Source organism: Oncorhynchus gorbuscha, linkage group LG10 (genome assembly GCF_021184085.1).
Source record: "Oncorhynchus gorbuscha isolate QuinsamMale2020 ecotype Even-year linkage group LG10, OgorEven_v1.0, whole genome shotgun sequence".
NCBI classification, from domain to species: Eukaryota; Metazoa; Chordata; class Actinopteri; order Salmoniformes; family Salmonidae; genus Oncorhynchus; species Oncorhynchus gorbuscha.
In genome coordinates this window covers 90,119,095-90,146,676 of record NC_060182.1, presented here as the reverse complement: position 1 = coordinate 90,146,676, position 27,582 = coordinate 90,119,095, and the positions used below count along the sequence as shown (strand labels likewise).

At 46.7% G+C, this 27,582-nt stretch overlaps 2 protein-coding genes across 3 annotated transcripts in view; one reads left to right on the top strand and one right to left on the bottom strand.

The window, feature by feature from the left end:
- Positions 1-782: 782 nt before the first annotated feature.
- Positions 783-10,177, top strand: LOC124046722 (potassium channel subfamily K member 13-like). 2 transcript variants are annotated; one of them, XM_046367434.1, is made up of 4 exons: positions 783-1,599; positions 6,623-7,161; positions 7,557-7,799; positions 9,805-10,177. In XM_046367434.1, the coding sequence occupies exons 1-4, from the start codon at positions 1,269-1,271 to the stop codon at positions 9,964-9,966; spliced, it is 1,275 nt and encodes a 424-aa protein (XP_046223390.1). In that variant the 5' UTR covers positions 783-1,268; the 3' UTR covers positions 9,967-10,177. The 2 variants fall into 2 exon arrangements, with proteins under 2 accessions (XP_046223390.1, XP_046223389.1); XM_046367433.1 differs by having other exon boundaries at positions 7,554-7,799.
- Positions 10,178-14,223: 4,046 nt separating this feature from the next.
- The window catches only part of itsn2b (intersectin 2b), a 95,250-nt gene continuing 81,891 nt past the window's right edge, over positions 14,224-27,582 (bottom strand). Inside the window, exons 34-41 of the mRNA XM_046367441.1 lie at positions 24,689-24,787; positions 24,044-24,211; positions 23,647-23,859; positions 18,602-18,718; positions 18,236-18,320; positions 17,387-17,470; positions 16,996-17,169; positions 14,224-16,366 (exon numbers count right to left, since the gene is read on the bottom strand). Of these exons, the coding sequence (XP_046223397.1) occupies positions 16,209-16,366; positions 16,996-17,169; positions 17,387-17,470; positions 18,236-18,320; positions 18,602-18,718; positions 23,647-23,859; positions 24,044-24,211; positions 24,689-24,787 (1,098 nt within the window). The 3' untranslated portion in view covers positions 14,224-16,208. The remainder of the gene's footprint in view (positions 16,367-16,995; positions 17,170-17,386; positions 17,471-18,235; positions 18,321-18,601; positions 18,719-23,646; positions 23,860-24,043; positions 24,212-24,688; positions 24,788-27,582) is intronic.

Sequence of the window (27,582 nt, the reverse complement as noted above, 5' to 3'; positions counted from 1 at the left end):
TGAGCTGCCATGTGTACTAGTCCTGCATGGTGTGAGGTGAGGTCTGTGAGCTGCCATGTGTATCAGTCATGCATGGTGTGAGGTGAGGTCTGTGAGCTGCCATGTGTATTAGTCCTGCATGGTGTGAGGTGAGGTCTGTGAGCTGCCATGTGTATCAGTCCTGCATGGTGTGAGGTGAGGTCTGTGACCTGCCATGTGTACCAGTCCTGCATGGTGTGAGGTGAGGTCTGTGAGCTGCCATGTGTACTAGTCCTGCATGGTGTAAGGTGAGGTCTGTGAGCTGCCATGTGTATCAGTCCTGCATGGTGTGAGGTGAGGTCTGTGAGCTGCCATGTTTACTAGTCCTGCATGGTGTGAGGTGAGGTCTGTGAGCTGCCATGTGTACCAGTCCTGCATGGTGTGATGTGAGGTCTGTGAGCTGCCATGTGTACTAGTCCTGCATGGTGTGAGGTGAGGTCTGTGAGCTGCCATGTGTATCAGTCCTGCATGGTGTGAGGTGAGGTCTGTGAGCTGCCATGTGTACTAGTCCTGCATGGTTTCTGTCTGTCTGTCTGTCTGTCTGTCTGTCTGTCTGTCTGTCTGTCTGTCTGTCTGTCTGTCTGTCTGTCTGTCTGTCTGCCTGCCTGCATTGAACTGTTCCATTAATAGAATTTGATAGGTTATTCACTTCTTCATTTATTTCATGACTGGTATCTTGTTGAGAAGTAAACTGGGGACAATGCCTCAACATAACCGCTACTTGTATTAGTCCCATCGCGCGCTGAATTGGTTGGGTTTTGTAACCGCTACCGTGAGCCTGTCCAGCTCTCACTGCGCCTGTTCGGGGAGGTAGTGGAGTGCACTGCGAAGCTGACCTCACCCTTCCCCGCAACTGCCTCGAGGATAACCAGGACATACATGATGAAGGCTGTTCCAGACCGTTTGGGGATCTTTTTCGGAAATTGTTTTGCATTACGCGTGCGAGAATCAATCAACTACAGTTCCCACTAGTTATCGGCACTTCTACGGAAATCTATGACGCACAAGCAACTTTAATATTGATATTATATTTATTTTTAAATGTTTTCATAAAACATGAGGATGGTAGGGTGTGAGCCGAGGTAACCTGCTATCTTTGTCAATTAAACATTCCCAGCAGTTATGGCATTTGTGTCTAAATATCGAACTATACATGCTGACTTATCTGGAAGGCTTTCATGTTAGCCTTTATCTGAGAGGATGCGGAGGATCCTTCTCCCCGGGTCCTCGGTGTCCTCTCTGCCGCCGTAATGGCTTGCCGGAGAGGCTGCTGCTTCGGCGCGATGAACGATGATAACGCGCGGTTCCTAATGCTAGCGGTGCTGATCATGCTGTATCTGCTGTGCGGCGCGGCGGTGTTCTCCGCGTTGGAACAACCGAAGGAGCGGCAGGCCAAAGAGCGGTGGGCGCAGCGCTTCGAGAACTTCACCCAGAAGCACAACCTCACCCGGACCGATTTGGAGACCTTTCTCCGGTTCTATGAGGAGGCGAACGTCGCCGGTATCCGCGTGGATACACTCAGACCACGCTGGGATTTTACCGGCGCTTTTTACTTCGTGGGGACCGTTGTTTCGACCATAGGTAAGCTCAAAAACAAAGCCAGAAGGTTCAGTAAAGATTGTGGTGTATTGCGAAATGTATCACTTTTGAAAATCTAAATGCACCATTTGAATCATTTAGAATTGGTGCCACAGACCTGTTTCACGTTTACGCGCAATGACGCATGTATAAGATGACAATAACATTTTACATATATATTTTTGCATACCTTATTTTTTTAAATGCGTCAGTTTTGTTATAATTCAAGAAATGAATTGCACTTCAAATTCTATGAAGACATCTTGACAAACTGATTAACCAATGATCTTTAACAACGAGAGAGTGAGATCTTAATACTGAATGAATGCAAAAAGAAATGAGTAGACAGTTTCGCGATATGATCGGCTATAAAGTATAGTCTAATCAAGGTGAATACATTTGCGATATGATCGGCTATAAAGTATAGTCTAATCAAGGTGAATACATTTGCGATATGATCGGCTATAAAGTATAGTCTAATCAAGGTGAATACATTTGCGATATGATCGGCTATAAAGTATAGTCTAAACAAGGTGAATACATTTGCGATATGATCGGCTATAAAGTATAGTCTAATCAAGGTGAATACATTTGCGATATGATAGGCTATAAAGTATAGTCTAATCAAGGTGAATACATTTGCGATATGATAGGCTATAAAGTATAGTCTAATCAAGGTGAATACATTTTAACATCAAATAACTAATGAAAAGTGACTTCGGTTTTGCCAAAACTGGCTATTAATTATTCAGGTTATTTATTTTCATTGTAGATATTTACATGTCTTGTTTTTACTGTTGTTGTTTCCAGTAGGCCGTCAACCATTACAAATCCACTACAGTTCATTAAGGACATTGCCTCCCTCCCGGTGTCCATATTGTCTGTGATGTATGCATCACAGAGATATAACCCAGGGACGGCAGATGATACAACCAGAGGTTGGAAATTGAGTACATGTTGATGCACTAAGGTGGTTGTATGGGATAGTATGGGATAAAACATACTGCTCTTTTCTGAACACTGAGGTTCAGTGAAAATGACAAGCTTCTCAATGTTATGGAACGATGGTCACGGCTGAAGAACAATTCATACTGTTTGGTGGAGTCTTGTCGTAATCTTATTAATTAGATAAGTCAATAACAAACATTTTCTAAAGTTGCATTTTTTAAATTTTCTTTCAGTTACCCGACAAAACAACAAAATGATATCAACTGTAAATGAATGTTTTTATTATGTTACTGGTTTGAATTTATTTGTCAGGGACCATGGGCTATTTGAAATGGTACTGGGTAAAGGCAATATGGTATAGGGTAAAGGCTATATGGTATAGGCTATAGGGTAAAGTATATATGTTATAGGGTAAAGGCTATATGGTATAGGCTATAGGATAAAGGCTATATGGTATAGACTATATGCTATAGGGTAAAGGATATATGGTATAGGCTATAGGGTAAAGGCTATATGTTGTATAGTGTAAAGGCTATATGGTATAGGGTAAAGGATATATGGTATAGGCTATATGGTATAGGCTATAGGGTAAAGGCTATATGGTATAGGCTATAGGGTAAAGGCTATACATTATTGGGTAAAGGCTATAGGGTAAAGGCTATATGGCATAGGCTATAGGGTAAAGGCTATATGGTATAGGGCCTATACTATAGGCTATAGGGTAAAGGCTATATGGTATAGGCTATAGGGTAAAGGCTATATGGTATAGGCTATAGGGTAAAGGCTATATGTTATTGGGTAAAGGCTATAGGGTAAAGGCTATATGGCATAGGCTATAGGGTAAAGGCTATATGGTATAGGCTATAGGCTATAGGGTAAAGGCTATATGGTATAGGCCATATGGTATAGGCTATAGGGTAAAGGCTATATGGTATAGGCTATAGGGTAAAGGCTATATGTTGTATAGTGTAAAGGCTATATGGTATAGGGTAAAGGCTATATGGTATAGGATAAAAGCTATATGGTATAGGCTATAGGGTAAAGGCTATATGTTATTGGGTAAAGGCTATAGGGTAAAGGCTATATGGCATAGGCTATAGGGTAAAGGCTATATGGTATAGGCTATAGGGTAAAGGCTATATGGTATAGGCCATATGGTATAGGCTATAGGGTAAAGGCTATATGGTATAGGCTATAGGGTAAAGGCTATATGTTGTATAGGGTAAAGGCTATATGGTATACGGTAAAGGCTATATGGTATAGGGTAAAGGCTATATGGTATAGGCTATATGGTATAGGGTAAAGGCTATATGGTATAGGCTATAGGACATAGGGTAAAGGCTATAGGGTAAAGGCTATAGGGTAAAGGCTATATGGTATAGGCCATAGGGTAAAGGCTATATGGTATAGGCCATATGGTATAGGCTGTAGTGTAAAGGCTATATGGTAGGGGGGAAAGGCTTTATGGTATAGGCTATATGGTATAGGCTATAGGGTATAGGCTATATGTTGTATAGGCTATAGGGTATAGGCTATATGTTGTATAGGCTATAGGGTGAAGGCTTTAGGGTATAGGCTATATGGTATAGGCTATAGGGTATATGCTATATGGTATAGGCTATAGGGTATAGGCTATATGTTGTATAGGCTATAGGGTGAAGGCTTTAGGGTATAGGCTATATGGTATAGGCTATAGGGTATAGGCTATATGTTGTATAGGCTATAGGGTAAAGGCTTTAGGGTATAGGCTATATGGTATAGGCTATAGGGTATAGGCTATATGTTATATAGGCTATAGGGTATAGGCTATATGTTGTATAGGCTATAGGGTATAGGTTATATGTTGTATAGGCTATAGGGTATAGGTTATATGTTGTATAGGCTATAGGGTATAGGTTATATGTTGTATAGGCTATAGGGTATAGGTTATATGTTGTATAGGCTATAGGGTATAGGTTATATGTTGTATAGGCTATAGGGTATAGGTTATATGTTGTATAGGCTATAGGGTATAGGCTATATGTTGTATAGGCTATAGGGTATAGGCTATATGTTGTATAGGCTATAGGGTATAGGCTATATGTTGTATAGGCTATAGGGTATAGGCTATATGTTGTATAGGCTATAGGGTATAGGTTATATGTTGTATAGGCTATAGGGTATAAGCTATATGTTGTATAGGCTATAGGGTATAGGCTATATGTTGTATAGGCTATAGGGTATAGGCTATATGTTGTATAGGCTATAGGGTATAAGCTATATGTTGTATAGGCTATAGGGTATAAGCTATATGTTGTATAGGCTATAGGGTATTGGCTGTTGGCTAAAGGCTATAGGGTTTCCCGTCATCAACATATAAGATAATTAAAGGTTAGACACACAAACAGACTCCAAAAAGCCATTCCTGTAGCAAGCATCTATTTTCCCTTCCCTCCAGTAGCCTAGTCTCAAGCATGTTGAAGCCCTGGGTCTTTCTTTTTGAAGGAGAAGTTGTTTTTAGAGACTTCTCTTTCATCTCCCCGAGGAGCACATCTGTGAGAATGGTAATGAAAACCCCCCGTCACTAAATTATCATTTCACTCTAAGGAAAGGTGAAGAGGAGCGAGGAATGAGAGAGAGGAAGAGACAGATGCTTAGAAAAAAAACTGGAAGTATTAAGAGACGTCGTCACCTATGGCAACCTGGTTTACTTCATTCTCCTTTACCTTGGAAGTGAACGAGGGATGCATGAGTGGGCTTTTTAGGAACAGACAGACAGGGAGGGTTAGGTAATTATACTCTCATCATTTTTCTTTCAATTCAATTTCTATTTAAGGGGCTTTATTGGCATGGGAAACATATGTTTATATTTCCAAAGCAAGTGAACTAGATCATAAACAAAAGTGAAATTAACAATATAAAATGAACAGTAAACATTACACTCACAAAAGTTCCAAAAGAATAAAGACACTTCAAATGTCATATTGTCTATATACAGTGTTTTAATGATGTGCAAATAGTTAAAGTACAAAAGGGAAAATAAATAAACATAAATATGGGTTGTATTTACAATGGTGTTTGTTCTTCACTGGTTGCCCTTTTCTTGTAGCAACAGGTCACGAATCTTGCTGCTGTGATGGCACACTGTGGTATTTCATTTCACCCAGTAGATATGGGAGTTTATCAAAATTGGATTTGTTTTCAAATTCTTTGTGGGTCTGTGTAATCTGAGGGAAATATGTGTCTCTTTCTCAATCTCTCGACCCCCCCCTCTCTCTCTCTGTCCCCTGCCTCCCCTCCCTCTGTCCCCCTCCCCTTCTCTCTCTCTCTCCCCCGCCTCCCCTCTCTCTCTCTCTCCCCCGCCTCCCCTCCCTCTGTCCCCCTCCCCTTCTCTCTCTCTCCCCCCCGCCTCCCCTCTCTCTCTCTCTCTCCCCCGCCTCCTCCCTCTGTCCCCCCTCCCTCTGTCCCCCCCCTCTATCTCTGTCCCCTGCCTCCCCTCCCTCTGTCCCCCTCCCCTTCTCTCTCTCTCTCCCCCGCCTCCCCTCTCTCTCTCTCTCCCCCCCGCCTCCCCTCCCTCTGTCCCCCTCCCCTTCTCTCTCTCTCTCCCCCCGCCTCCCCTCTCTCTCTCTCTGTCCCCTGCCTCCCCTCCCTCTGTCCCCCTCCCCTTCTCTCTCTCTCTCCCCCGCCTCCCCTCTCTCTCTCTCTGTCCCCTGCCTCCCCTCCCTCTGTCCCCCTCCCCTTCTCTCTCTCTCTCCCCCGCCTCCCCTCTCTCTCTCTCTCTCCCCCCCCTCCCTATGTCCCCCTCCCCTTCTCTCTCTCTCTCCCCCCGCCTCCCCTCTCTCTCTCTCCCCCCCGCCTCCCCTCCCTCTGTCCCCCTCCCCTTCTCTCTCTCTCTCCCCCGCCTCCCCTCTCTCTCTCTCTGTCCCCTGCCTCCCCTCCCTCTGTCCCCCTCCCCTTCTCTCTCTCTCTCCCCCGCCTCCCCTCTCTCTCTCTCTCCCCCCCGCCTCCCCTCCCTCTGTCCCCCTCCCCTTCTCTCTCTCTCCCTCTGTCCCCCCTGCCTCCCCTCCCTCTGTCCCCCTCCCCTTCTCTCTCCGGTCAGGATTTGGCATGACCACCCCGGCCACGGTCAGCGGCAAAGTCTTCCTCATCTTCTACGGCCTGATCGGCTGCGCCTCTACCATCCTCTTCTTCAACCTCTTCCTGGAGCGTATCATCACGGTGCTCGCCTTCGTCCTAAAGTCGTGCCACGGGCTGCAGCATCAGCGCCAGGGCGTGGTGCCCCACGATGGCAGCAGGGAGATGTCACTGCCAGGACCCAGAGATAGAGACAGGGACATTCTGGCTGGATGGAAGCCTTCAGTGTACTATGTGATGCTGATTCTCTGTGTGGCCGCTGTGGTGATCTCCTGCTGTGCCTCGGCCATGTACTCAGCGGTGGAGGGGTGGGGCTATCTGGACTCGCTGTACTTCTGTTTTGTGGCGTTCAGCACCATCGGGTTCGGGGACATGGTGAGCAGCCAGAGGGTCGCGTACGATGGGAACCAGACAGCCTACAGACTGGGGAACTTCCTGTTTATATTGATGGGCGTCTGCTGTATCTACTCGCTGTTCAACGTCATATCTATCGTCATCAAGCAGGTGATGTTTTTTATGTAGCTATTTTTCTTTTAAACACACACACACACACACACACACACACACACACACACACACACACACACACACACACACACACACACACACACACACACACACACACACACACACACACACACACATTCAGTGCAAGATGGTGAGCACTAATTGCCCATTCTCTGTCCTTTCCTCGGTCTACTGGCTCTCCCTCCTCTTACACACACACACACACACACACACGAGGTTGGCGGAACCTGAATTGGGGAGGCCGGGCTCAGCAGACTCCTGTAGTGTACACACACACACACACTTCTTCCTCTAGGTATGTGGGTGTTTTAACACTGTTATTAATTAATGTCTCTGAATTTCAAAGTTTCATTTTCCCAAAACTCAAGCAGACTCTTAACTGGCTGCTGAGGAAGCTGGGCATTCTCTGCTGCCGCTGCTGCTCCGCCGGGATCGGGAAGAGACTCCGGCCTCGCCGGAACGCCGTGATGCCCAGCAGCACTGGACACGGACACCCCCGGGCGCGGCGGACTGTCTCCATAGAAACGGACGCGGTGAACGAGAGCGAGACGGATGGAGGCCGGCGGATGTCTGGGGAGATGATCTCCATGAGGGACTTACTGGCGACCAATAAGGTGAACGTTCCGGGTAAAAGGTTAAGGTTCACTGTTAGTTTCATTTCTAGTCAAAAGCCCCTGTTCTTGTTTATAAATGGAAGGAGTTTATTCACTCTATATATATGTATCTAGTATCACCTGGTGTGGCCATGAATTGAAACAGACTCATTTAAATCAAAGATTCATGTTGGTTAGTGTTGTTGTCGTGCAATATATCTGGAATGTTCCATCTATTGTCTATGTCTTTGAAAATATATTTTTGTATATCCTTTTGGTAAGCAAGCAGTTTGTAGATGCTAACTCTAAGGTGAATTAACTGTCCAAAGAAACAGGAAGCTGATTTAACTGTCCAAAGAAACAGGAAGCTTATTTAACTGTCCAAAGAAAAAGGAAGCTGATTTAACTGTCCAGAGACAGAAAAGTAACGCTTAAAGGTACACTCAGCGAGATGACGTTGCCCGTACAATGTAAATACAATATTGAGTAAATATCCTCAACAACTAATAGTGTTGAAGCGCGAGGCTAAACTTCTCAGGTGTTTTGGTCCCGTAGATATGGTGTTGCCTGAAGCGCGAGGCTAAACTTCTCAGGTGTTTTGGTCCCGTAGATATGGTGTTGCCTGAAGCGCGAGGCTAAACTTCTCAGGTGTTTTGGTCCCGTAGATATGGTGTTGCCTGAAGCGCGAGGCTAAACTTCTCAGGTGTTTTGGTCCCGTAGATATGGTGTTGCCTGAAGCGCGAGGCTAAACTTCTCAGGTGTTTTGGTCCCGTAGATATGGTGTTGCCTGAAGCGCGAGGCTAAACTTCTCAGGAGTTTTGGTCCCGTAGATATGGTGTTGCCTGAAGCGCGAGGCTAAACTTCTCAGGTGTTTTGGTCCCGTAGATATGGTGTTGCCTGAAGCGCACCCTTGTGATAGACCACTCTGTGTGACTGGGAGAGAAATCTGGTATGGAGTTCATATCAATATCTGCGGTGCTGCAACTTGATCTCGCCGAGTCTCCCTTTAAAGAGGGTATGTTGTACATCTTGTTTCTAACCATCTATGAGCCTTTATTATCTAGAGTGGAGAGACTACGTCAACAGAAAGGGTACCGTAATTCAGAATCTGATCAAATAACATGAGATTTTAGCTCTGAGTTAACAGACTTTGTCTTATCTTTTATCTACATTGAACACAAATATCAAAGCAACATGTAAAGTGTTGGTCCCATGTTTCATGAGCTGAAATAAAAGATCACAGAAATGTTCCATACACACAAAAAGCTTATTTCTCTCAAATGTTGTGAACTAATTTGTTTACATTTCTGTTAGTGAGCATTTCTCCTTTGCCAAGATAATAAATCCACCTGACAGGTGTGGCATTTCAAGAAGCTGATTAAACAGCATGATCATTACACAGGTTCACTTTGTTCTGGTGACAATAAAAAGCCACTAAAATGTGCACTGTTTTCACACAACACAATGCCACAGATGTCTTAAGTTTTGAGGGAGCGTGCAATGGGCATGCTGACTACAGGAATGTCCACCAGAGCTGTTGCCTGATCATTTAATTTGTAATTTCTTTACAATAAGCCGCCTCCAACACCATTTTAAAGAATTTGTCAGTATGTCCAACAATCCTCACAACCCAGACCACGTGTTTGGCGTTGTGTGGGCGAGCGGTTTGCTGATATCAACGTTGTGAACAGAGTGGCCCATGGTGGCGGTGGGGTTATGGTATTGGCAGGCATAAGCTACGGACAACAAACACAATTGCATTTTATTGATGGCAATTTGAATGCAGAGAGATACTGTGAGACCCGTTGTCCTGCCATTCATCCACCGCTACACTCACATTAACATCTGCTAACCATGTATCTGTGAGCAATAACATTTGATATGATTAGGGACTCATTTATTTATTTCAATTGACTGATGTCCTTATAAGTACCGTAACACATTACAGTCTTTTAAACTGGTGCATTTATATTTTTGTTCATTATAGTTATTAAAGTATCACGTGAACCTCTTCTCTCCTCTGCAGGTGAACCTGGCACTGATGCAGAAGCAGCTGTCGGAGGCAGCAACCAATGGGATCCCTCGGCCGTCCGTCTCCAACCAAAACAGACTAAATGTATTTTCTGGAGGAGTGGGAGCGCTGGGCATCATGAACAACAGGCTGGCTGAGACCAGTGTCAACAGATGACTATTACAATACTCATCATAATAACTTTATTTCTTTTCAGTACAAGTAACAAAGTGCTTCACATCATAAAATAAACGATAAAAGTACTAAAGAAAGAAACAAAAAGACAGGAGGAAGAGGAATAAAACAAGACGATAATTAGTCATCTTCGTGGTTGTCCTCTTTAGCTCAGTTGGCATGGTGATTGCAATGTCAGGATATTGGGTTTGATTCCCGGGACCACCCATATCTAAAATATATGTTTTGGATATATATATATATTCACACTGGAGGTCCACAAAGATACCTACACATCATACAGAGATGTATCATCATTAAAACAGAAGTCAAACACTGTGAAAATATATACGCTGCTACCACCCCCCCCGCCGCCACCCCCACCGCCGCCGCCGTCTCTCAAAACCATGTGTTGACGTCACAAGAACACGTGATCAGAGAGACAAACTGCTCACTAAAGGATGCGGCTTGGGTCCAAAAGTTTAAGACAGGTCACAGTTGGAAAAGGTTTTGGAACGGAGCCAATGATGTCGTCCACTCTGGACATGATCCACAAAGAACTATACTGACATAATATAAACATCACATGCAACAATTTCAACGATTTTATTGAGTTACAGTTCATATGAAGGAAATCAGCCCATTGAAATCATTTACATAAATGTTCAGACCCATTACTGTGAGACTCGAAATTGAGCTCAGGTGCATCCCGTTTCCATTGATCATCCTTGAGATGATTGGAGTCCACCTGTGGTAAATTAAATTGATTGGACATGATTTGGAAAGGCACACACCTGTCTATATAAGGTCCCACAGTTGACAATGCATGTCAGAGCAAAAACCAAGCCATGAGGTCGAAGGAATTGTCCGTAGAGCTCCGAGACAGGATTCTGTCGAGGCAAATATCTGGGGAAGGGTACCAAAACATTTCTGCAGTATTGAAGGTCACCAAGAAAACAGTAGACTCCATAATTATTCAATGGAAGAAGTTTGGAATCACCAAGACTCATCCTAGAGCTGGCTGCCTGGCCAATCGGGGGAGAAGGGCCTTGGTCAGGGAGGTGATCAAGAACCCGATGGTCACTCTGACAGAGCTCCAGCGTTCCTCTGTGGAGATGGGACAACCTTCCAGAAGAACAACCCTCTCTGCAGCACTCCACCAATCAGGCCTTTATGGTAGTGGCCAGACAGAAACCACTCCTCAGTAAAAGGCACATGACAGCCCGCTTGGAGTTTGCCAAAAGGCACATAAAGACTCTCAGACCATGAGAAACAACATTCTCTGGTCTGATAAAACCAAGATTGAACTCTTTGGCCTGAATGCCAAACTGGGGGAAACGGAAGAGTCAGGGTCGAGGCAAAGATGAACGGAGCAAAGTACAGAGGTCCTTGATGAAAACCTGCTCCCAGAGTGCTCAGGACATCAGACTGGGGTGAAGGTTCTCCAAAAAGACAACGACCCTAAGCACACAGCCAGGACAACAAAGGAGTGGCTTCTGGACAAGTCTCTGAACGTCCCCGAGTGGCCCAGCCAGAGCGCAGACTAGAACCCGATCGACCATCTCTGGAGAGACGTGAAAATAGCTGTGCAGCAACGCTCCCCATCCAACCTGACAGAGCTTGAGAGGATCTACAGAGAAGAATGGGAGAAACACCCCAAATACAGGTGTGCCAAGCTTGTAGCTTCATACCAAAGAAGACTCGAGGCTGTAAACGTTGCCAAATATGCTTCAAAGTACTGAGTAAAGGGTCTGAATACTTATGTAAGTGTAATATCATAAAAAATAAAAATTAAAAAAAATCTTCTCCCCCTCATCAGATCTACACACAAAACCCCATAATGACAAAGCAACATTTTATCAATTTTACAATAACCTTTAATTAACCTAACAAAAATGTGGAAAAAGTCAAAGGGTCTCAATACTTTCCTGTACTTATTTGAAATGCACTCAGCGCACCTTTTATAGAAGAGTTCAAAGCGAGACACTTCAGATGTTCCAGGAACAACAGATATTAAAGTAGCTCATATGCAGAGGCATATAAACACTTGTCCTTGGAGGGAATCATTACCCAAGAGCCCGCAGCATAATGTGAAGGTAGAACTTTATACACTTGTGGTGCTAATCAGACAGCTGTTGTTTTTGTAGCCGGAGAACTGATGCGTGCCTGTGTGTGTTTTTGTCTGCATGTGCGTGTGGTCTGGAGCGGGGACACAGAGGAGTCACCACACCTGAATAATGGATGATGCACGGCATCAAAAGACCCCCCCCCTCCTTTAGCCCCTCTCGTCCATTGAGGCTCTGTCAGGCAACGCTTTGCACGTTAAATCAGGGGACTGTCGAGTGACATTACACGCAACGTCGGTGAAACTGTCCAGTGTAATGTTCGAAAACCTTGTTTGACATAAAAGATCAACTCAGAAAGGGTTTAGAACCGGGTCTTCCCATCGCTCTCCCAGCAGTCCCTTTGCGCCACTTAAAACAATGTAAGGAACCACTGTGACGGTGTTGAAATAATGTAAACAGAGCAATGTGATGGGATTTTTTTTTAAGAATGAAAGGGATTGTATAAACATGAGTTAAAGACATTTGAATTGATGGGCTGCTTTCATTATAGAGTTCAACAGTTTAAGTTATGATCGTAGTGTACATTATGGCAGCAGTGTATGGGTTAGGATTTGTTTCTTTTCGGGAGGGTATTGCATCCTTTTTGCAATGTATTCTCATAATCTGTCAATGTTGATTGTTATTTTATATTGTGTAACAACACATTGTTTCTTATGATTTGGCACGTCATAGGAGCCAGAGAAAAACGCCAAAACAGGTTTATGTTGGCGCTCTCAAACAGCTCATCCTACTAATACACAAGGATTAATGCTTTACCTTTCTCATACCCAAATCAACAGCAGGGATTAACGGTTTCTCTCAACCCCTTATTAAAAGCTCATCAAATAAGTTTGTGTGGAAAAAAGAAAGTGTATTTTCCCAACAGTAGGCTACACCCATTACAACAAGTGAACACCCCCACATACTTCCTGTTCTGATGTATGCCTACCTGTGTATCAGAGGCACAGACTTCCTGTTCTGGTGTAGGCCTACCTGTGTATCAGAGGCACAGACTTCCTGTTCTGGTGTAGGCCTACCTGTGTATCAGAGGCACAGACTTCCTGTTCTGATGTAGGCCTACCTGTGTATCAGAGGCACAGACTTCCTGTTCTGGTATAGTCCTACCTGTGCATCAGAGGCACAGACTTCCTGTTCTGATCTATGCCTACCTGTGTATCAGAGGCACAGACCTCCTGTTCTGATGTATGCCTACCTGTGCATCAGAGGCAGACTTCCTGTTCTGGTGTAGGCCTACCGGTTCATCAGAGGCACAGACTTCCTGTTCTGATGTAGGCCTACCTGTGTATCAGAGGCACAGACTTCCTGTTCTGATGTAGGCCTACCTGTGTATCAGAGGCACAGACTTCCTGTTCTGATGTAGGCCTACCTGTGTATCAGAGGCACAGACTTCCTGTTCTGATGTAGGCCTACCTGTGTATCAGAGGCACAGACTTCCTGTTCTGATGTAGGCCTACCTATGCATCGGAGGCAAAGCTGATACTGATGATTAATGCATTGTGGTTCTTTGGAAATAGTGCCCCAAAAGTAGACTAAAACATGCCTCAACATGTCACAGGTCCTACACTCAAACCACTAAACTAACCTACTGGTATTACTACTGCTATGCAACAAGATAAAACGCAACACGCTTAGCCGGTTTGTTTTAAACACCTTTTATTATCCTCAGAGAACCCAGAATCAGTGAGTGCTGTGCCCATTGTGAACACGCTGCATATCAGGCAGTAGGATGCACTCTGTTAGCACAGTAAATCAGTACACAGAGTTATGCACTCTGTTAGCACAGTAAATCAGTACACAGAGTTATGCACTCTGTTAGCACAGTAAATCAGTACACAGAGTTATGCACTCTGTTAGCACAGTAAATCAGTACACAGAGTTATGCACTCTGTTAGCACAGTAAATCAGTACAGAGTTATGCACTCTGTTAGCACACTAAATCAGTACACAGAGTTAATCGACACACCACAGGACTTACAGTTCAACCTCAAATGAATAGCAGCCCAATAGAAGACTTGTGCAGCTTAAATTAAAACAATGATTTAAGAAGAACGATCTCTGGTAGATCAGTATAATGTAGCTGTCCAGCTAAATCATGTCCATTCCTTTCTTACACATTTTTTTATGATTATTATTAAAAATAAATGTTTTACATATATTAGTTCAATGGACTCTTATCCTTCAAAGACTATTCTCACGATCCTTTCTTTGTTCATGTGGTAAAATATGAAAGGCTACTAAGACTATTCAGACACTGATTATAATGCTGTGATGAAAGGTTGATTCAAACCGCATAGTTATAGTCACATAGATGAAAACAAATAAGAGCCACTCCGGCTCACCAGTCATCTGTGACCACACCCCTGGGTGGAGCTAGTGGTTATAGAGCCACTGGAGGCTTCTGTGACCACACCCCTGGGTGGAGCTAGTGGCTATAGAGCCACTGGAGGCTTCTGTGACCACACCCCTGGGTGGAGCTAGTGGTTATAGAGCCACTGGAGGCTTCTGTGACCACACCCCTGGGTGGAGCTAGTGGTTATAGAGTCACTGGAGGCTTCTGTGACCACACCCCTGGGTGGAGCTAGTGGTTATAGAGCCACTGGAGGCTTCTGTGACCACACCCCTGGGTGGAGCTAGTGGTTATAGAGCCACTGGAGGCTTGTGACCACACCCCTGGGTGGAGCTAGTGGTTATAGAGTCACTGGAAGCTTCTGTGACCACACCCCTGGGTGGAGCTAGTGGTTATAGAGCCACTGGAGGCTTCTGTGACCACACCCCTGGGTGGAGCTAGTGGTTATAGAGTCACTGGAGGCTTCTGTGGCCACACCCCTGGGTGGAGCTAGTGGTTATAGAGTCACTGGAAGCTTCTGTGACCACACCCCTGGGTGGAGCTAGTGGTTATAGAGCCACCGGAGGCTTCTGGGTCCATATTCACTGAGTGTCTCAGAGTAGCAGTGCAGATCTAGCCTGGGTGCCAGTCTGTTACTGCTCTCTGGCCAACTCCTTATGGAATCGTCATGCAGAACATGAAGTCTGACTTGACAAAAACACAAACAGATCTGGGACCAGGCTAGTGCTGATCTAGGATCAGGTCCATATCATCTTATTCACTATGATTTAAAAAGCGAAATGGAAACACATGTTCCTGCAGTCCAAGACTAAACCTCTTCTGAATAGGAGGAGTGGAGTAAAACTAAACACACATGTTCCTTTTAGAGTGTTTCTGAGGGGAACTACACCACAACTAAAGATCCGTTTTCCTTTTAGAGTGTTTCTGAGGGGAACTACACCACAACTAAAGACCCGTTTTCCTTTTAGAGTGTTTCTGAGGGGAACTACACCACAACTAAAGACCAAGATCTCCTTAAGGTCGACAGAACATTTATACTACAAAGAAAGAGTTGGTTTTAAAACTACCGAAAATTTGGAGATCTGTGCCACCAGACTGAGATCTAAGAAAAGCAGCCGGTTATGATGCAGTAATATAAAACGCCCAGCAGGGAAAACAAGTCCTGAGATCGTTTATCGCTGGACGTGAGACCCTTCATGGCAGGAAACACCTAACCCCCCCTCCCCATTTGACCTGGTATTTACCTTCCCAAACAACATCTTAGCTTGAACAAATATAGAGTTAAGACGACGATCCTTCACTAAATAAATAGTTTCGTCCAACATTGGCCTGGGTTGAGTTCACAAAATAAAAACTTGGCAGAATGAGGAGCCAGTCCGTAGCAGAGGAGAGCATAGGCAGGCCATCAGTGTTAGTGCTGATACAAGTAGAACCACTACAGATCTAGGATCAGCTTTACACTAACCAAACCTTGCTCACCACCAGTCACACACCAGTGTGTGTGTAAACTGTCCTAAAAGACTAAACTGTCCTCAGATCATTGCCAAGAATGGTCTGACCTCAGACGAGGAGGGAGGGTTCCCCATCACCATTGCAGCTCCAGGTAAAAGTTAGCCCCAGCCCAAGCCCAGATCCCAACCTTAACCATTAGCAGGATTAATAAGTATCTGACCCAAGACCAGCAGTTAGATACATTATATAACAAGTCCCTCCCCATGTGGCTGCAGGTCAGGAAGGCCTTATTTGGGCATCCAGTGTTGGCCAGGATGTCCTTATTTGGATGCACTGTTTTGGAAGAGCTGCAGGTCGAGGCAGACCCACACCTCTCCACTGGGGACCTCATGGAGCGGCAAGCGGCGTGTCACTAGCCCCTTGTTCTCCAACTCCTCCTTTATGGTTGCCACGGGAACCTCCGTACGACCCAGGAAGTCTGGGTAACGGCCGAGAGGAGAAACAAGTTAGCCGTCTGAGAGACTAGTTAGCCATCTGAGGTCTGAGAGACTAGTTAGCCGTCTGAGAGACTAGTTAGCCGTCTGAGAGACTAGTTAGCTGTCTGACACATTACCCATAGAAAAGAAACTCAAATTTGACCAACTGGGGACATTTTGTTAGTCCCCACGAGGTCAAGTGTTATTTCTAGGGGGTTTATGGTTAGAATCCGGGGGGTTCTAGGGTTCTAGTTCTATAAGTGTTGGGGTTTGAATCACGTTAAGGGTTAGGACCTAGGGCTAGGTTTAAGGTTATGTTTTTGGGTTAGGGTAAGAGTACGGGTTAGGGGTTAGGGAAAATAGGATTTTGAAAGGGACTGAATTGTGTGTCCCCCACAAGGTTAGCTGTACAAGACTGTGTGTGTGTGTGTGTGTGTGTGTGTGTGTGTGTGTGTGTGTGTGTGTGTGTGTGTGTGTGTGTGTGTGTGTGTGTGTGTGTGTGTGTGTGTGTGTGTGTGTGTGTGTGTGTGTGTGTGTGTGTGAGTGAGTGAGTGAGTGAGTGAGTGAGTGAGTGAGTGAGTGAGTGAGTGAGTGAGTGAGTGAGTGAGTGAGTGAGTGAGTGTGTGCTGACCGTCAGGGGAGAACTGCTCCCTCTGGAAGATGGTGATACAGAGCACTTCCTGGTACAGGTCTCTGATGTTGAACTGACAGTTAAAGTTCCACTTGGGGTTGACTGTGTCACTCAGAGTCTTGGAGGTGTAGTTCTGAGCTCCCATGGTCACCTCACAGTAAGGATTACTCTTACCTAGGAGGAGGGAGGAGAGGAGGAGGGTTGGGAGGGTAGGATGAGGGGGAGGAGGTGAAAGGAGAAGGGTTTTATTACATACCAGTGCTCAAAAGATGAACAGTCTGTACAAGAGTTACAGTGTAACCATGACAACATCCATGGTGTGGTTAGATGGTACTAGTTCATGTGTGCTGTGTGGGTAAACCATGTACTGCATGATGTGCATAAGCCTGACCATTGGGTTTGCTGGACTTCAGTTCAGTGGCCCCCAGGACGGTGACTAACAGACGGCCGATTCCACTGGCCTTCAGAGAACGAGCTGGAGACACACAGAACACACAGGAGGAGGGGTCAGAATACACAGGAGGAGGGGTCAGAATACACAGGAGGAGGGGTCAGAATACACAGGAGGTGGGGTCAGAATACACAGGAGGAGGGGTCAGAATACACAGGAGGTGGGGTCAGAATACACAGGAGGGGTCAGAATACACAGGAGGAGGGGTCAGAATACACAGGAGGAGGGGTCAGAATACACAGGAGGAGGGGTCAGAATACAGAGGAGGAGGGGTCAGAATACAGAGGAGGAGGGGTCAGAATACACAGGAGGAGGGGTCAGAATACAGGAGGAGGGGTCAGAATACACAGGAGGTGGGGTCAGAATACACAGGAGGAGGGGTCAGAATACACAGGAGGTGGGGTCAGAATACACAGGAGGGGTCAGAATACACAGGAGGAGGGGTCAGAATACACAGGAGGAGGGGTCAGAATACACAGGAGGAGGGGTCAGAATACACAGGAGGAGGGGTCAGAATACACAGGAGGAGGGGTCAGAATACACAGGAGGAGGAGTCAGAATACACAGGGGGAGTGGTCAGAATATACCGGGGGAGGAGTCAGAAAACACAGGGGGAGGAGTCAGACTATTACTAGAACTACTGATTTTACTATTGGTGTGTGTGTGTGTGTGTGTGTGTGTGTGTGTGTGTGTGTGTGTGTGTGTGTGTGTGTGTGTGTGTGTGTGTGTGTGTGTGTGTGTGTGTGTGTGTGTGTGTGTGTGTGTGTGTGTGTGTGTGTGGAGTCCTACATTGGTAGGCCTTTGCTCTCTTCTTCTTGTCCATCTGGAAGAAGTCCTCACACGCAGCCTTGATCTTCTGGACCCAGGCCGTCCTGCAGAACGGACAACACACCGAGAGCAAGGACAACGGAATGTGTCACTGCCTGCATAGAAGTGTGTGTGGCATGTGTAACTGCATGTGTGTGTGTGTGTGTGTGTGTGTGTGTGTGTGTGTGTGTGTGTGTGTGTGTGTGTGTGTGTGTGTGTGTGTGTGTGTGTGTGTGTGTGTGTGTGTGTGTGTGTGTGTGTGTGTGTGGTATGTGTAACTGCATTTGTGTGTGTGTGTGTGTGGCATGTGTAACTGCATGTGTGTGTGTGTGTGTGTGTGTGTACACTCTCGTTGATATTCTCTGTTTTGAGGCTGTAGACTCGGTCTATGTTGGAGATGTGGAAGAAGGGCTCTTCACTGGAGGAGTCAGGCAGCTTCACTAGAATCTCGTTGAGGAACACCGGCTACAGGAGGAAACAACGCACTTCATAAGCCTCTCATAACCATGACATTATACACAGGCTTCATAAGCCTCTCATAACCATGACATTATACACAGGCTTCATAAGCCTCTCATAACCATGACATTATACACAGGCTTCATAAGCACCTCATAACCATGACATTATACACAGGTTTCATAAGCCCCTCATAACCATGACTTATACACAGGCTTCATAAGCCTCTCATAACCATGACATTATACACAGGCTTCATAAGCACCTTATAACCATGACATTATACACAGGCTTCATAAGCCTCTCATAACCATGACATTATACACAGGCTTCATAAGCACCTCATAACCATGACATTATACACAGGCTTCATAAGCCCATCATAACCATGACATTATACACAGGCTTCATAAGCCTCTCATAACAATGACATTATTCACAGGCTTCATTAGCCTCTCATAACCATGACATTATACACAGGCTTCATAAGCCTCTCATAACCATGACATTATACACAGGCTTCATAAGCCTCTCACAACCATGACATTATACACAGGCTTCATTAGCCTCTCATAACCATGACATTATACACAGGCTTCATAAGCACCTCATAACCATGACATTATACACAGGCTTCATTAAGCCTCTCATAACCATGACATTATACACAGGCTTCATAAGCCCCTCATAACCATGACATTATACACAGGCTTCATAAGCCTCTCATAACCATGACATCATACACAGGCTTCATAAGCCTCTCATAACAATGACATTATTCACAGGCTTCATTAGCCTCTCATAACCATGACATTATACACAGGCTTCATAAGCCTCTCATAACCATGACATTATACACAGGCTTCATAAGCACCTCATAACCATGACATTATACACAGGCTTCATAAGCCTCTCATAACCATGACATTATACACAGGCTTCATAAGCACCTCATAACCATGACATTATACACAGGCTTCATTAAGCCTCTCATAACCATGACATTATACACAGGCTTCATAAGCCTCTCATAACCATGACATTATACACAGATAGAAATTGTAGCCAAACACGCTTCAGCTCAGCTTTAACACAAGGCCATACAGGTGCCTCCCACCTTTTCCTACCCAAGGCTCTGATGAAGGCGAATACGTAGAAAGGTTAGCCTGTTGGTTTGTCCTGTCAATAAATAATCAGCTCTATGCTGCAGAAACAGTGGTCCCTTTTCTTTATTCTCCTGGATAGTCACCAGTTGTAGTATCCTGGGGTAAAGAATGATAGTCACCAGTTGTAGTATCGTGGGGTAAAGAATGATAGTCACCAGTTGTAGTATCCTGGGGTAAAGAATGATAGTCACCAGTTGTAGTATCCTGGGGTAAAGAATGATAGTCACCAGTTGCAGTATCCTGTTATAAAAATGATAGTCACCAGTTGTAGTATCCTGGGGTAAAGATTGATAGTCACCAGTTGTAGTATCCTGGGCTAAAGAATGATAGTCACCAGTTGTAGTATCCTGGGGTAAAGAATGATAGTCACCAGTTGTAGTATCCTGGGGTAAAGAATGATAGTCATCAGTTGTAGTATCCTGTTATAAGAATGATAGTCACCAGTTGTAGTATCCTGGGGTAAAGAATGATAGTCACCAGTTGTAGTATCCTGGGGTAAAGAATGATAGTCACCAGTTGTAGTATCCTGGGGTAAAGAATGATAGTCACCAGTTGTCGTATCCTGGGGTAAAGAATGATAGTCACCCGTTGTAGTATCCTGGGGTAAAGAATGATAGTCACCCGTTGTAGTATCCTGGGGTAAAGAATGATAGTCACCATTTGTAGTATCCTGGGCTAAAGAATGATAGTATCCTGGGCTAAAGAATGATAGTCACCAGTTGTAGTATTCTGGGGTAAAGAATGATAGTCACCAGTTGTCGTATCCTGGGGTAAAGATTGATAGTCACCAGTTGTAGTATCCTGGGCTAAAGAATGATAGTCACCAGTTGTCGTATCCTGGGGTAAAGAATGATAGTCACCAGTTGTCGTATCCTGGGGTAAAGAATGATAGTCACCCGTTGTAGTATCCTGGGGTAAAGAATGATAGTCACCAGTTGTAGTATTCTAGGGTAAAGAATGATAGTCACCAGTTGTAGTATCCTGTTATAAAAATGATAGTCACCAGTTGTCGTATCCTGGGGTAAAGAATGATAGTCACCAGTTGTCGTATCCTGGGGTAAAGAATGATAGTCACCAGTTGTAGTATTCTGGGGTAAAGAATGATAGTCACCAGTTGTAGTATCCTGGGGTAAAGAATGATAGTCACCAGTTGTAGTATCCTGGGGTAAAAAATTATAGTCACCAGTTGTCATATCCTGGGGTAAAGAATGATAGTCACCCGTTGTAGTATCCTGGGGTAAAGAATGATAGTCACCAGTTGTAGTATTCTGGGGTAAAGAATGATAGTCATCAGTTGTAGTACTCTGTTATAAAAATGATAGTCACCAGTTGTAGTATCCTGGGCTAAAGAATGATAGTCACCAGTTGTAGTATCCTGGGGTAAAGAATGACAGTCACCAGTTGTAGTATCCTGTTATAAAAATGATAGTCACCAGTTGTAGTATCCTGGGGTAAAGAATGATAGTCACCAGTTATAGTATCCTGGGGTAAAGAATGATAGTCACCAGTTGTAGTATCCTGGGCTAAAGAATGATAGTCACCAGTTGTAGTATCCTGTTATAAGAATGATAGTCACCAGTTGTAGTATCCTGGGGTAAAGAATGATAGTCACCAGTTGTAGTATCCTGGGATAAAGAATGATAGTCACCAGTTGTAGTATCCTGGGGTAAAGAATGATAGTCACCCGTTGTAGTATCCTGGGGTAAAGAATGATAGTCACCAGTTGTAGTATCCTGGGGTAAAGAATGATAGTCACCAGTTGTAGTATCCTGGGCTAAAGAATGATAGTCACCAGTTGTAGTATTCTGGGGTAAAGAATGATAGTCACCAGTTGTAGTATCCTGGGCTTATAGTCAAATCCTGTTATAAGAATGATAGTCACCAGTTGTAGTATTCTGGGGTAAAGAATGATAGTCACCAGTTATAGTATCCTGGGGTAAAGAATGATAGTCACCAGTTGTAGTATCCTGGGCTAAAGAATGATAGTCACCAGTTGTAGTATCCTGTTATAAGAATGATAGTCACCAGTTGTAGTATTCTGGGGTAAAGAATGATAGTCACCAGTTATAGTATCCTGGGGTAAAGAATGATAGTCACCAGTTGTAGTATCCTGGGCTAAAGAATGATAGTCAACAGTTGTAGTATCCTGTTATAAGAATGATAGTCACCAGTTGTAGTGTCCTGGGGTAAAGAATGATAGTCACCCGTTGTAGTATCCTGGGGTAAAAAATGATAGTCACCAGTTGTAGTATTCTGGGGTAAAGAATGATAGTCACCAGTTGTAGTATCCTGGGGTAAAGAATGATAGTCACCAGTTGTAGTATTCTAGGGTAAAGAATGATAGTCACCAGTTGTAGTATCCTGGGGTAAAGATTGATAGTCACCAGTTGTAGTATCCTGGGCTAAAGAATGATAGTCACCAGTTGTCGTATCCTGGGCTAAAGAATGATAGTCACCAGTTGTAGTATCCTGGGGTAAAGAATGATAGTCACCAGTTGTAGTATCCTGGGGTAAAGAATGTTTCCTTTTTTTAAGACATAATACAAGTCATAACCATTATGATGGAGACAGGGATGCAATTTCATTTAAATGGGCTCCGATGAGAGATGCTTTTCCAACAGGAAATGTCGTTTCTGTATCTTCAACCACTTGGAACTAACGCGTGTGTGTGTGTGTGTGTGTGTGTGTGTGTGTGTGTGTGTGTGTGTGTGTGTGTGTGTGTGTGTGTGTGTGTGTGTGTGTGTGTGTGTGTGTGTGTGTGTGTGTGTGTGTGTGTGTGTGTGTGTGTGTGTGTGTGTGTGTGTGTGTGTGTGTGTCAGCATGTCCGTGGTGTGGTGAATGCACCAATTTGTAAGTCGCTCTGGATAAGAGCGTCTGCTAAATGACTTAAATGTAAATGTAAATGTGTGTGTGTGTGTCAGCGTGTGTGTGTGTGTGTGTGTGTCAGCATGTCCGTGGTGTGTGTGTGTCAGCATGTCTGTGGTGTGTGTGTGTGTGTCAGCGTGTCCGTGGTGTGTGTCAGCGTGTCCGTGGTGTGTGTCAGCGTGTCCGTGGTGTGTGTCAGCATGTCCGTGGTGTGTGTCAGCATGTCCGTGGTGTGTGTGTGTGTGTGTGTGTGTGTGTGTGTGTGTGTGTGTGTGTGTGTGTGTGTGTGTGTGTGTGTGTGTGTGTGTGTGTGTGTGTGTGTGTGTGTGTGTGTGTGTGTGTGTGTGTCAGCATGTCTGTGGTGTGTGTGTGTGTCAGCACGTCTGTGGTGTGTGTGTGTGTCAGCACGTCTGTGGTGTGTGTGTGTGTGTGTGTGTGTGCGTGCGTGCGTGCGTGCGTGCGTGCGTGCATGTCTGTGGTGTGTGTGTGTGTGTGTGTGTGTGTGTGTGTGTGTGTGTGTGTGTGTGTGTGTGTGTGTGTGTGTGTGTGTGTGTGTGTGTGTGTGTGTGTGTGTGTGTGTGTGTCTGTGGTGTGTGTGTGTGCATGTCTGTGTGTGTGTGTGTGTGTGTGTGTGTGTGTGTGTGTGTGTGTGTGTGTGTGTGTGTGTGTGTGTGTGTGTGTGTGTGTGTGTGTGTGTGTGTGTGTGTGTCAGCATGTCCGTGGTGTGTGTGTCAGCATGTCCGTAGTGTGTGTGTGTGTGTGTGTGTGTGTGTGTGTGTGTGTGTGTGTGTGTGTGTGTGTGTGTGTGTGTGTGTGTGTGTGTGTGTGTGTGTGTGTGTGTGTGTGTGTGTGTGTGTGTGTGTGTCAGCATGTCCGTGGTGTGTGTGTGTCTCTCTCTCTCACCGGCTTGTACATCTTAAGCTGTGTGCTGTTCTTGCTGGTGAAGAGTCTGTCCGGTCCCGAGGAGCTGAACTGTCTGGCAGCGTGGGTGAGCAACAGGAAGTCGTTAAAGAGGAAAGCCCACAGCTCCTTATTGCCCTTCATCTTATACACCTTCCCACTGTGGAGCAGCTTACGAGGCCCCAGGCAGTTAGTCAGAGAGTTAAACACCAGGTTCTGCAGGGGAGACACAGGTTACAGAGGTGTGTGTGTGTGTGTGTGTGTGTGTGTGTGTGTGTGTGTGTGTGTGTGTGTGTGTGTGTGTGTGTGTGTGTGTGTGTGTGTGTGTGTGTGTGTGTGTGTGTGTGTGTGTGTGTGTGTGTGTGTGTGTGTGTGTGTGAGACTACATGTGAGTGTGTACCTCTGTGACTCCCTCACACTGTACGTGTGACTGTATCCACTCCAGCCTGTCACAGTTCTCCTTCTCCCTGACCCCCTCGTTGACCTGAGTACACAGCTCCTCAGCCCGCTCCAGAGCCTCTCTCAGGGGCCCGTAGTCTGCATGCTCCTCCTGGGTACTCTCCAGGATCTGGAAATCAATCAAATGTGTTTTATAAAGCCCCATTTTAAAAATCAGCAGATGTCAAAGTGCATTACAAAAACCCAGCCTAAAACCCCACAGAGCAAAGCAATGCAGAAGCACAGTGGCTAGGAAAAACTCCCGACACAAGAATGCAGAAGCACGGTGGCTAGGAAAAACTCCCGACACAAGAATGCAGAAGCACGGTGGCTAGGAAAAACTCCCGACACAAGAATGTAGAAGCACGGTGTCTAGGAAAAACTCCCGACACAATACACACCCAGGTACTATAGATAAATAGACCCACAATACCAATACACACCCAGGTACGATAGATAAATAGACCCACGTGGCTCAGTGGGTCGAGCATGGCAGGGCTGTGGGTTCGATTCACTCTCTACTGTACGTAACCTTGGATAGGAGCTTCTGCTGAATGACATGTTCATGTAATCATGAGCACACAGTCGCACGTTTAGTCTCTCTTACGTTCTTGATGTGTAGAGGGTAGCGTGTGATCCTCTGCATGGGCTTCAGCAGGAAGCTGGATAAGGGCATGCCTTTACAGCGGTAGTCTGTGGCGATTTTCTGAAGGAGGAAACACATTGGTTTCAATATGAACGTATAACTTTTCATGCATAAATCAGCACAACTCGACAGGTTGGTATGTATCAGGAAATAAATTAAGTTCATTCATCGCTTTCCACCTCTTTCTCTCGCTGCATGTTCTCCTGACCCATCTTCCTCTCTTCATTCTATTTAGATGTGTTCCCTGTCCTCCCCTCTCTCCCCTGTCCTCCCCTCTCTCCCCTGTCCTCCCCCTCTCTCTACTCTCCCCTGACCTCCCCCTCTCTCCCCTGTCCTCCCCCTCTCTCTACTCTCCCCCTCTCTCCACTGTCCTCCCCTCTCTCTACTCTCCCCTGTGCTCCCCCTCTCTCCCCTGTCCTCCCCTCTCTCCCCTGTCCTCCCCTCTCTCCCCTGTCCTCCCCCTCTCTCTACTCTCCCCCTCTCTCCCCTGTCCTCCCCGTCTCCCCTGTCCTCCCCTCTCTCACCTGTCCTCCCCCTCTCTCCCCTGTCCTCCCCCTCTCTCCCCTGTCCTCCCCTCTCTCCCCTGTCCTCCCCCTCTCTCTACTCTCCCCTGTCCTCCCCCTCTCTACTCTCCCCTGTCCTCCCCCTCTCTCTACTCTCCCCTGTCCTCCCCCTCTCTCTACTCTCCCATGTCCTCCCCCTCTCTCTACTCTCCCCTGTCCTCCCCCTCTCTTTACTCTCCCCTGTCCTCCCCCTCTCTCTACTCTCCCCTGTCCTCCCCTTCTCTCTACTCTCCCCTGTCCTCCCCCTCTCTCTACTCTCCCCTGTCCTCCCCCTCTCTCTACTCTCCCCTGTCCTCCCCCTCTCTCTACTCTCCCCTGTCCTCCCCTTCTCTCTACTCTCCCCTGTCCTCCCCCTCTCTCTACTCTCCCCTGTCCTCCCCTTCTCTCTACTCTCCCCTGTCCTCCCCCTCTCTCTACTCTCCCCTGTCCTCCCCTTCTCTCTACTCTCCCCTGTCCTCCCCTTCTCTCTACTCTCCCCTGTCCTCCCCCTGTCCTCCCCTTCTCTCTACTCTCCCCTGTCCTCCCCCTCTCTCCCCTGTCCTCCCGCTCTCTCCCCTGGCATCCCCCTCTCTCTACTCTCCCCAGTCCTCCCCTCTCTCCCCTGTCCTCCCCCTCTCTCTACTCTCCCCTGTCCTCCCTCTCTACTCTCCCCTGTCCTCCCCCTCTCTCTACTCTCCCCTGTCCTCCCCCTCTCTCTACTCTCCCCTGTCCTCCCCCTCTCTCTACTCTCCCTGTCCTCCCCTCACTACTCTCCCCTGTCCTCCCCTCTCTCTACTCTCCCCTGTCCTCCCCCTCTCTACTCTCCCCTGTCCTCCCCTCTCTCCTCCCCTCTCTACTCTCCCCTGTCCTCCCCTTCTCTCTAATCTCCCTGTCCTCCCCTTCTCTCTAATCTCCCTGTCCTCCCATTCTCTCTACTCTCCCCTGTCCTCCCCTCTCTACTCTCCCCCCTGTCCTCCCCCTCTCTCTACTCTCCCCTGTCCTCCCCCTCTCTCTACTCTCCCCTGTCCTCCCCCTCTCTCTACTCTCCCCTGTCCTCCCCCTGTCCTCCCCCTCTCTCTACTCTCCCCTGTACCCCCCTTCTCTCTACTCTCCCCTGTCCTCCCCCTCTCTCTACTCTCCCCTTTCCTCCCCCTCTCTCTACTCTCCCCTGTCCTCCCCCTGTCCTCCCCCTCTCTCTACTCTCCCCTGTACCCCCTTCTCTCTACTCTCCCCTGTCCTCCCCCTCTCTCTACTCTCCCCTGTCCTCCTCTTCTCTCTACTCTCCCCTGTCCTCCCCCTCTCTCTACTCTCCCCTGTCCTCCCCTTCTCTCTACTCCCCCTGTCCTCCCCCTCTCTCTACTCTCCCCTATACTCCCCTTCTCTCTACTCTCCCTGTCCTCCCCCTCTCTCTACTCTCCCTGTCCTCCCCTTCTCTCTACTCTCCCCTGTCCTCCCCTTCTCTCTACTCTCCCTGTCCTCCCCTTCTCTCTACTCTCCCTGTCCTCCCCTTCTCTCTACTCTCCCCTATACCCCCTTCTCTCTACTCTCCCCTGTCCACCCCTTCTCTCTACTCCCCCTGTCCTCCCCCTCTCTCTACTCTCCCCCCTATACCCCCCTTCACTCTACTCTCCCTGTCCTCCCCCTCTCTCTACTCTCCCCTGTCCTCCCCTTCTCTCTACTCTCCCTGTCCTCCCCTTCTCTCTACTCTCCCTGTCCTCCCCTTCTCTCTACTCTCCCTGTCCTCCCCCTTCTCTCTACTATCCCCTGTCCTCCCCATCTCTCTACTCTCCCCTTCTCTCTACTCTCCCTGTCCTCCCCTTCTCTCTACTCTCCCCTATACCCCCCTTCTCTCTACTCTCCCTGTCCTCCCCTTCTCTCTACTCTCCCTGTCCTCCCCCTCTCTACTCTCCCTGTCCTCCCCCTCTCTACTCTCCCCTGTCCTCCCCTTCTCTCTACTCTCCCTGTCCTCCCCTTCTCTCTACTCTCCCCTGTCCTCCCCTTCTCTCTACTCTCCCCTGTCCTCCCCTTCTCTCTACTCTCCCCTGTCCTCCCCTTCTCTCTCTCTCCCCTGTCCTCCCCTTCTCTCTACTCTCCCCTGTCCTCCCCTTCTCTCTACTCCCCCTGTCCTCCCCCTCTCTCTACTCTCCCCTGTCCTCCCCCTCTCTCTACTCTCCCCTGTCCCCCTTCTCTCTACCCGCCCTGTCCTCCCCTTCTCTCTACTCTCCCTGTCCTCCCCTTCTCTCTACTCTCCCTGTCCTCCCCTTCTCTCTCTCTCTGTCCTCCCCTCCTCTACTCTCCCCTATACCCCCTTCT